The sequence below is a fragment of the Colius striatus genome, chromosome 2 (assembly GCF_028858725.1).
Source record: "Colius striatus isolate bColStr4 chromosome 2, bColStr4.1.hap1, whole genome shotgun sequence".
NCBI lineage: Eukaryota > Metazoa > Chordata > Aves > Coliiformes > Coliidae > Colius > Colius striatus.
In genome coordinates, this window is record NC_084760.1 from 74,497,071 (window position 1) to 74,506,745 (window position 9,675).

The 9,675-nt window shown below is 47.2% G+C and overlaps 1 protein-coding gene across 2 annotated transcripts; it reads left to right on the forward strand.

The window, feature by feature from the left end:
- Positions 1-519: 519 nt before the first annotated feature.
- On the forward strand, positions 520-9,118 carry SCCPDH (saccharopine dehydrogenase (putative)). 2 transcript variants are annotated; one of them, XM_061991096.1, is made up of 12 exons: positions 520-783; positions 998-1,110; positions 1,850-1,930; positions 2,360-2,489; positions 2,687-2,736; positions 3,985-4,115; positions 5,640-5,757; positions 6,223-6,342; positions 6,485-6,541; positions 7,018-7,129; positions 7,977-8,058; positions 8,517-9,118. In XM_061991096.1, the coding sequence occupies exons 1-12, from the start codon at positions 579-581 to the stop codon at positions 8,620-8,622; spliced, it is 1,305 nt and encodes a 434-aa protein (XP_061847080.1). In that variant the 5' UTR covers positions 520-578; the 3' UTR covers positions 8,623-9,118. The 2 variants fall into 2 exon arrangements, with proteins under 2 accessions (XP_061847080.1, XP_061847081.1); XM_061991097.1 differs by having other exon boundaries at positions 529-548.
- The last annotated feature ends 557 nt before the right edge of the window (positions 9,119-9,675 follow it).

Consider the following 9,675-nt stretch of genomic DNA (forward strand, 5'->3'; position numbering starts at 1 on the left):
GGGGAAAACAAAAAAAGGCAAATGCTTGGGGCATATAGAAACCAGGGTAAATTCTGACACATCACATAATCACCTCAATCGATTTAGCACTGACAATGTGAATGTGGGACCCCGCAGCAGACACTGGATTTCAAGAAAAATGTTGACCAGCCAGAGAGTTCAGAGAAGAATAACACAAATGTACGTATGAAGTGTCCTGTGAGGAAGGATCAAAAGATTGCTTCACAATCTCGGGGAGGCTGAGGGGATACGTGGAAGTTTCTCTGCTTAAATTGCTGGGCTCTTGGCCGTATCTTGGCAGACTTTTACTGGGACACCTAGCCCGAAAGTCCCCAGAGAGATGCCACCCTCCACTGTCTTGCGCTGCCGTGCCGCCACGGCCGCACAGGCTCCGCCTCCGCCGGCCGAGCGCGGGGCGGAGCCGGCCCGGGCGGCGCCGGCCCGGGCAGCGCCGGGGCCGCCGCAGCGGCCGCCCGGGTGGCCTGGCGCGGCGGGGCGGGGCGGGGCGGGGCCAGACCAGACCCGGGAGATAGCAGCGGGTGCCGAGGGTGGGCGGTAGTGCGGCTGTTCTTTGGGCCATGGCGAGTGGAGGTCCCGGAACGCGGGAGCGGCGCTACGAGCTGGTGGTGTTCGGGGCCTCGGGCTTCACCGGGCAGTTCGTGGTGGAGGAGGTGGCGCGGGTGGCGACCGGCGGGGAATTGCACAGCGGCCTGCGCTGGGCCGTGGCCGGGCGGCGCCGGGAGAAGCTGCAGGCAGTGCTGGAGCGGGCAGCCGAGCGGCTGGGTACGGGCCGCGGCTGGGCCGTGCGGCGCAGCGGCGGGCGGGTGCATCGGAGGGGCCGAGGGGACAGCGGGGTAAGCCCCCTGCTACGGGGCGGCGGCGGGTTGGCCTGTGGAGGGGTGAAAGGCACTCGGCAGCGGGCTGCGGCTCGGCCCGGGGAACGAGGGAAGGGCCTCGGCAGCGGACGGTGACGGTGACGTCGGTCTCCGGTCCGCAGGGAAGCCGGCGCTCGGGTCGGAGGTCGGTGTGCTGCTCTGCGATGTGGGCGACGCGGCCTCGCTGGCCGCCATGGCGAAACAGACGCGGCTAGTGCTCAACTGTGTGGGCCCGGTGAGTGCGCCGATGCTCCGCTCCGGCAGGTGTGCCGAGATGCGGCGGCCCCGGAAAAGCCGCGGCAGGGTCACGGCACTTCAGGGGCCATCCGGAGCCTTTCGGCGGGGAAGGGCGGCGCGGCAGCGGCCTCGGGGCGTCCTGCCGCGGCCTCTGGGGCGGTAGCACAAGAACGAGTCCCCTCACACCCAGCGGGTCGCCTGGGGATCTCGCAGTCCTTCAGCGGCGGCATAAGAACTTGACTGTGAAGCCGAGAGGGGGTTTGAATCGGAACACAGTGTTTTAAAATGGTGCCAGGATTGAAAGTGTAGCTGGCAGAGGAGCCCTTGGACTCACCGGTATAAGTTCATGGCCCCTTTAAAACTCAGTGGCAGTTATTTCCAGCGCAATTAGAGGAGATCAAAATATGGAGCTAGAAGGTTGGGTCGTGATGACATCTTGGAAGGTAAAATCTACAGATAATCAGAGTGTAAAAAGCATCAGTGGAGATTAGACATATTAAGTTGACCGTGATGATCTGATCTTACTGGAGAAATAGGGTAATGTGTTATCAGTGATGCAATATCTCATCCTGTTCCTTTCCCCCCACCCCTCAGGGAGAAGTGCTATTACATTTTTGACCCGCTTAGTCAAACCAACCCAGTATTTACTTTTATTGTACATGCACACAGTAAATAAAGTGGTTAGGGTGAGTTGTTGCCTTGGGTTTTATTTTGTGTGATGTTCTCTCTGTGGACAGTATAGGTTCTTTGGAGAGCCTGTGGTACAAGCTTGTGTTGAAAATGGTGCAAACTGCATTGACATCAGCGGAGAACCCCAGGTATGTGATGATGGAAGGGTGCTACCTTGTTACAAGAGTCTGTTATAGGAGTATTTGTTTACTGTGTTTTGAAACGTGAAGACATTCTGCCTCCTCATCTGCCATTTGAAGATGCATTCAATGTTTTAAAGTACATTAAAATGTGTTTTAGTTGTATAGTTTCCATTTGGACAAGAACCTCCCAGGTTCTCTCTGAAAATCCAAAGTATGTGAATTCTGGTTCATATCTCAGTTGTGATTCTACATGGGAATTTTGTGTAGCTCATATTTTCTTGTGCTGCTGTGGCACTTTTGTAAACCAGGAATAATAAATATCCGTCTTAAAGACATTCTGGCTTGAGGTCTATAGGGTGCCACGAGGCACTGATGGCTAGTATTGGGTATGGCCAAAGAGGAAGTTGTACTTTAAATGTTTGTTTTCTGTTTTAGTTTCTGGAATCAATGTACCTGAAATACAACAAAGCAGCTGCTGAAAAGGGAGTATATATCATTGGAAGCTGTGGCTTTGACACTATACCAGCTGATATGGGAGTACTGTTCACCAGGGACAAGTTGAAAGGTGACTCACTTAAGGGGCTTTCACTTGAGAGGGCCAATTACAGGAGTACCTTAGCTTATTTTCCTTTGGATAAAGGTGTGACTCTGCCTTTTCAAATAATAATGTCAATGGCCTGTTGCTGGGGTCTACCGGAGGATAGTCTGGCTTTGTGAACTGATGACTGCAGATGCCAAGTCATGTTTTTTCCTCTCTGAAAGGTACCTTAACTGCTGTCGAGAGTTTCCTGACTGTGAAGTCGGGGCCTGAGGTTAGTGGTTTATACCCTCTTGGAAGCTTGGAGGTCTTTGTGATAATGTCACTGTAGCCCGTTAGAGTAACTGCTGTTGCATTTATTCAGGCCAAGGAAGAAGCTGACAGTTCTCTGATACTGATTCTAAGAACTTTTTTCTTTAGGAGCTAATAGAATTTGCAAGGTTTGTTTGCATAGGCTGTGAAACTGAAGTTTACTGTGTGAAGCCATTTCCAGCAGTAGGGAGCTTTAGCAGAGATGTGGGAAGGGTTTGTCCACAAGTAAACCCTTGACAGATACCTAGTGTCCTGCCAGTAACTGTAGTGCTTGGCTGTTTGGTTTGTTTAGTTTGAGGGATGGGGGGGGGGGTGTTTCAGTCCACTTTAATGCATGTAATCCTAAGACATGTATGTAATCATAGCAATAATGTGCAATGTGTATAATAATCCTAAGGTCACTATTATAATAATGCAGCGATGACCCCAGCCAAGGCGGTGCTGGTGCCCAACAGCCAAACATACTGCTTCTCCTCTCCTGAGCACCCATCTTGACAGATGTGACTTAAGTCATAGCCTGCTCTTTGGAACATCTGGAGGAGTCTGAGAGGAATGGCAAAGTAGTATCTGTTTGTTAAAGCACAGGGGATAGTAGGTAATGTGAATATACCCAACTGACAGATTTATACAAAGATGATTTAAGTACAGACTGTAAGTTTTTAAGTACTGGTAAGCAGGGCTTTCAGTGATGCAGATTAAATACAGTGAGATGGGTAGAAGAACCACATGGAATATGGGGTGGAGATTATATTGGATCTGGTTGAGATGGAGTTCGTTTTCCCCACTGCAACCCTTACAGTGATTTGTGTTGATAGCTAGAAAGGTGCTAATAATATGCTAGTGCTTGCACATCATCAAGTTTGGCCCTCCAACATTCCACCCCTTCCCACCATCCAGTAGGCTGGGGGTGGGCAAGGTCCTGTGAGGGGACATAGACAGGCCACAAACTGACCATAGGGGTATTGCACGCCATATGTTATCTGCTCAGCAGCCAAAGCTCAGAGAAAGGAGGAGGAGTGAGGGCATTCATTGTCTTCTGGGGCAATTCCTGTGCTACTGAAGCCCTGCTTCCCAGGAACTTTAGGCATAATACAGAAGTGCAATGATTGGAATGATGTGCAATAGATATGATAATTGTAAGATCTCTATTAAACTAAGACAGAAAGCCTCAGGTGACTGAGTTAATGACTGTGGCATGGTGTGTCGCCAGGGTTCTTGTGTACACGATGGGACCTGGAAGTCAGCAGTTTATGGCCTTGCAGATCAAGACAACCTGAGGAAGCTTCGGAAACAGATAGGATATGCTCCTGTTCCAGTAGTTGGTGCAAAACTTAAAGCAAGGTATGAGAAAGCTGAGATGTGAAACGTACTGTCCTCTGAACAGTTCCAGCATTTATTATATAGATTGTTAAGAGATTATTGTATATTAAAAAGCTGCATTTAGGACTGCAGTATAATATGAACACGCAGGTGCTCGTCTAGTAGAATGGAAGATAAAGTCAGTTTTACTGATTTGTTTGTATATTACTTGTCGTGGTTTAGGCCCATCAGGGAACAAAGACCACAATTAGCCTCGAGTACCAAAGAGGCTGAGAATTCCTCAAGGGCAGGGAGAGCTTAATTGCCACTTAAGGTCCAGGACAAAACAGACCAGGCTACTCGGTTTGGGGAAGAAAATAGAGAAACAATTTAATGCAACATCAACTAAAACATACCCCCAAAAACCCAAAACATAACCAAAATGAAACAACACAGAGTAATACATCAATGAAGAATCCAACCAGCCTTTTTAAGAACACCTTCTTGCCATACCTCCCCTCTTCCCGGGCTCAGAGCCCTGATCCCGGGGTTTTTACCTTGTCCCCCCCTGAACGGTTCAGGGGGGCAGGCAGTGGGGGTTTCAGTTAGTCTGTTCCCGATAGCTTCTGCCATTTGTCCCTCCTCAGGAAGGGTGAACTCCACACCGGTCCTCCCTGCAAGTCCGTGGGGTAACTCACACTCATGGCAGCCCTGCACGGGCTACTCCAACGCACACTTATTCCAAAGGCTGCAGCTCCTCTCTGCCTCTTGTGTGGGGCTGCTCTGCGGCATGCAGGCTCTCCAACACGGCCTGGGCCATGGCCGTCTCCCCACACAGTCCCTCGCCCGTCCGGGCTCACTCACATGGAGCTGCTGGTAACTCTCGGTCCTACCATGGATCTCCATAGGTTGCAGGGGCACAGCTTGCATTCTCTCCACGGCTTGCAGAGGAGTCTCTGGTCTATTGCTTCTCCTTGCTTCCTCCTCCTTCTCTGGCTGAAGGGTCCACGTGGTCGCCTCCATCTTGTATCACTCATACACCTCCTGCCTCGTATTCCAAATTCTCGTCCCCTAAATAGTGATGGCACAGGCGCCAGATTGGCCCAGCCGGGCCGGAGGTGGGTGTGAACCCAGGAGCCGGGGGAGAGTCCGCAAACTCTTTACCGGGTCTTCACTGCAACCTGCTCCCCCTGTTACTAAGCCAAAAGCTACTCCTTGCTAAACCAGAACATTACTGAAAGAAGAACACATCCCAGAATTTACTGGGTTTCAAAACAGACTTGTTCTAAGAGGCTTTTAGTGACATGGCAAGCTGGGGAGTTTGATTTCAGAACTGATTGATAGAGCAGAAAAAATAAATGTGAGGAGAATACAATTTTGATGCTCAAGTTCATTGTTGCTGTGGTGCATGGAACATTGAGCTGGGGATAAATTTGAGATGATTTGCTTTCAGTGAAAAGAGAGAAAAGATAATAAAAATGCCACTAGTGTTGGTAGGGCCATTCTGATCTATTTCTTTCAATTTGCATGGACATTTGAACCTTTTATTTTTTTTTCTGTTTGCAGAGGATTTGTGTTTTACAATCAGGAATTCAAGCAATACTCTGTTCGGTTCCTGGGGTCTGATGCTTCTGTTGTGAAACGGTCTCAGCGTTATTTGCACACAGAGCTGAAGGAAATACCTGTAAGTTACTGGTACTAGAGTACTAAGGGTTTACTACTATTTTCAACAATCTTTCCTTTATGTTTCCTGACTGTTGTTAGCGCAGATCTGTGTAATAAGGTTGCTGTAGTTAGGGAAATAGTAACAAACTGCAACACGTTTTGGGTTGTGGAAATAGGGACGGTCTACTGGGTACAGTGGACAGTTTTGATACCAAAACACATGTATCTTTCAAGTTTCCTGCTCTTGTCTACCATGCTTGCTCCCTCCCTCCCCTACCACCCCATAGGCGTATTGGCATCTTCTCCTAATTAATTATAAGGTGAGATATTGTTCAGAGAGTTGTTTAGAACTCAGTTGTTTAAGACCTTATTTACATACATATCTGTTGTATCCAAATTTGGAGGTAGATGTAGTTTTATAAATTGAATTGATTGGAAAAAATGTACTGAAAGTTGTATCACTAAATGCACGGTTTTGCCTCAGGTGCAGTATGGTGCTTACATGAACATCGGTGGTCTTGGCTCTGTTATCAAGCTGATGTTTGCTGGCCTTCTATTTCTTCTTCTTGTGAAATTCAGCTTTACAAGAAAACTTCTGACAAAAGTAAGCAGTCAAAACATAAAAGAAGTACATGTTTGGAGGCTTTTCTTCCCTTCTGCTTTACTGATTTTTTTTTTTCCTTTAATTATTGTTTTCACCGTTTTTTTTTTTTCTCTTCCTTCCTCTCTGCCCCCTTCTTGTATAGTACCCAGAATTTTTCTCTGCTGGACACTTCACAAAGAAAGGACCAACCCAGAAACAGGTAACTGACTGTTTTCCAACACAATTATGGAGTAATTTTGTTCTGGTAATGAGGGAATAGTAATCCAGTCAGCTCCAGAGTCTTAAGAGAAATAATTCCTGACTGCACATGGCATGTATCTGTTCAGGTAGTTTTAAATATTTACATGGTGTTTTCTGCTATTAGGTCTTAAGATACATGGAACTCATTAAAGGAAAAAGTGACTCATGTTGCTGGGTCTGATGTATTTACATGGGTACTCGCAGCATTCAGTCTGTCAGAGGTGATGACAGAGGGAGACTCCGTAGCAAAAACCCAGGACTGAAAGAGAATAAATGAACTTTTAAAACATTCACATTTCCTACCAAGTGGAAGCAATTACAAATTTAGATGAGATTGTGCACAGTATTTGGTGTAACAGAGAGTCACATTTACTACTTGTGCTTGCCTGATGCGAGTTACTTTTTTGGTGACCACACTTGTTTTGCCCACTACAGATGGATGGAACCTCTTTTACAATGACTTTTTTTGGTGAGGGTTACAGTGAGGGGCAAGATCCCCAGCATGGCAAACCAAATGTGAAGATCTGCACTGAAGTGAAAGGACCAGGTGTGTGTGTATGTATGTCAGTATCAGCTGGCTGCTTTGGTCTCGCGTTCCCAACTCTAAACAAGGCTTATGATTCCACTGCTATTCCTTTCACCCTCAAGGAGCACTTCCAATATGGACAAAGTTGGTGGCTTTTCCAGAGCATGGCCTTTCATTCCAGAGTATGGCCTACATACCATTCCTTCTGACTTTTTTCAAACAGCCAGTTTGTGTTCTGGTCATTCTCTTTCCTTCTGACTTCCCTGGTTCCAAGTGTTCATTTTTGCAGAATGGAGCAGTTAAAGGGAGAGGGCTTTGAGGACAGTTGTCAGTTGTTACATTCTGGACTATAACTGTTACGGATAGTTGTTTATTCCCAGCCTTCTGTGACTGAACTTCAGCAGTTCTGAACTGGTATCAAATGTTTATCTGTACTGTGCTGGTATTCATTCCTTTGAAAAGAGATGACACCTGAAGTAAAGTTAAGAGATGGCAAGAATACATTATATTCAGAAAGGAGCCAGTGAAGCCCATCTTCTTTAAATAACTAGAGACATAGATGAATGCAGCAGTCACACACCAAAAGGAAGGAGAAAACTTGGTCTGGAGAGCCCTCTGTTACTGTGAGGGGATCACTTGTGGTGGTTGCATGGTCATAGGATTGTGCTTGAACCAGTATTTGTCCAGGCTAGATCTTAAGGATTTCACCAGATACTTGAGATGATTACCCACTGAAAAAGCAGTTCTGAAACAAGGAGGTTGTTTCATTGTCAAAGAGATTATTCTTCAGCATGCTGTAGATATGAGTGAGATTACATTCTATATTTCAACACACTGAATTAACATTGTTTGGTTCTCTTTTTTTCAGAGCCTGGCTATGTAGCTACACCAATTGCAATGGTCCAAGCAGCTGTCTGTCTTTTGGAAGAGGCAGCTGCTCTGCCTAAACAGTAAGTACTTTTCCCACACAGAACAGCTTGATCTCCCCTGAAGCTCCTGTGTACATATGTTGCTCTGAAAATGCAGATCTCATAATTTCTGTGTACCTCACCCAAATGGCTGTGCAAGGGCCACACTTCACCTCAACCACAAGCTCATTTAAAGCCACTTACCCCTCATGTGCTTTGCAATTTGAAAGAATGTAGCTATAAGTTTTTAGTAAAGCTTTTGAAACATCTGTTGCATCAGGGTCTGTATCTTCAGGTAATTGGAATGGTTTCTGCTGGGTTTGCTGGATGCAGAAACAAAACTCTGGGTATGACCAGCCTGCCAAATTACTCCTGTGGTCCCTTGTGGGACAAAGGGGCTTTTTCTTTCTTGGGCAAGGAAACACATATGCAACTTCAAAAAAAGGTGTCACTCATTCACTCTACCACTAATGTTTGTGTCTCGTGATTTTCATTAACAGGGGTGGTGTATATTCTCCAGGAGCTGCCTTCTCCAAAACAAATCTGATTGATCGCCTCAACAAACAAGGTGTTGAGTTCTCTGTTATTAGCAAGCCTGAAGTTTGAAGTCAAAACATAACTGAATGAGCTAACTCCCTTTCTTGGACCTAACTCCAGTAAACCTAATTTGGCCCAATCATAACATAGTTTCACAGGGCAACTGTTTACAGCAGAAGCAGAAGGCAACAGGAGTTGAAAGTCGTGCTACTGTTTGCTGTAGTAAGCAAACCTAACAAGGGTATTGAGATTTAATTCACAAGCATATGAAAGCAGTGATTTACTGAGTACTAATTCTAGAATTGCTTAATCTCTTCTAACTTTTAAGTTACTGCTGGATGGATGCCCCCTAGCACCTGCTTCACACCTACCCACAGCCTTCTTGCTCTGCTCTCCTCCCCAGCTATTATTAAAAGCAGGCAGGCCCTGGAGGACAAGTGCCTGTGCAGATGAAATCCCTACCTGCCCCTCCTAGCTGCTGGGGACAGATGCTGGTCCTTGGTGTTCTTACTTTCACAGCCTTGCTGCCCATAGTGAAATAAAAGAGCAGTGGTTGTCCCTTGGAGTTCAAGGAATGGTTTTGTCTTTTTTCCCTGAGTTATTTTTAAGCTCAATTGAGCTGGTGTCTTAAGGTACGTTGATGTTAATCCTTACTGGCCTGTCTCCAGTGAGCTGCAACTAACAAAGGGGAGGGGAGAAGGCAAAGGCCACACCTCGGGCTGTGGCAAGCAGCAGCCCTACAAGGGGCCTGCGCTGGGCTGGGGGTAGGTGGTGCTGCACGAGGAGCTGGGTATGGGCTGAAGCTGGGAACGGGCCTGGGCCGGGAGGCGCTGGGAAATGTTGCAGGTGGTGCTGGAGCTGGTGGCCAAGTGGCTGGGTACAGCCTGGGGCCGGGGCCAGGCAATGGTGGGGCAGCTAAGGGCACCCCACACATCCGATTCTTGGAAATCATCAGTTTCTTCTGTGAAAGCAGTAGCTGGTTGAGCACCTGTGAAGATCACATCATCTTCAAAATCACCAGGTGATTTTGCATCATGATACTCCAAAGTAGTTTGGTCTGACCTGGCAGAGACATTACTGTTGTCTTGGCTGATATCCATTTTTTCCAGGCTATCTCCAGGG

Coding starts and splice junctions, on each gene's coding strand:
- SCCPDH (XM_061991096.1), top strand. CDS start 579: ATGGCGAGTGGAGGTCCCGGAACGCGGGAGCGGCGCTACGAGCTGGTG. Junction 2,737..3,984: donor CTGTGAAGTCGGGGCCTGAG/GTTAGTGGTTTA, acceptor GTGTGTCGCCAG/GGTTCTTGTGTACACGATGG. Junction 6,343..6,484: donor CAAGAAAACTTCTGACAAAA/GTAAGCAGTCAA, acceptor CTTCTTGTATAG/TACCCAGAATTTTTCTCTGC.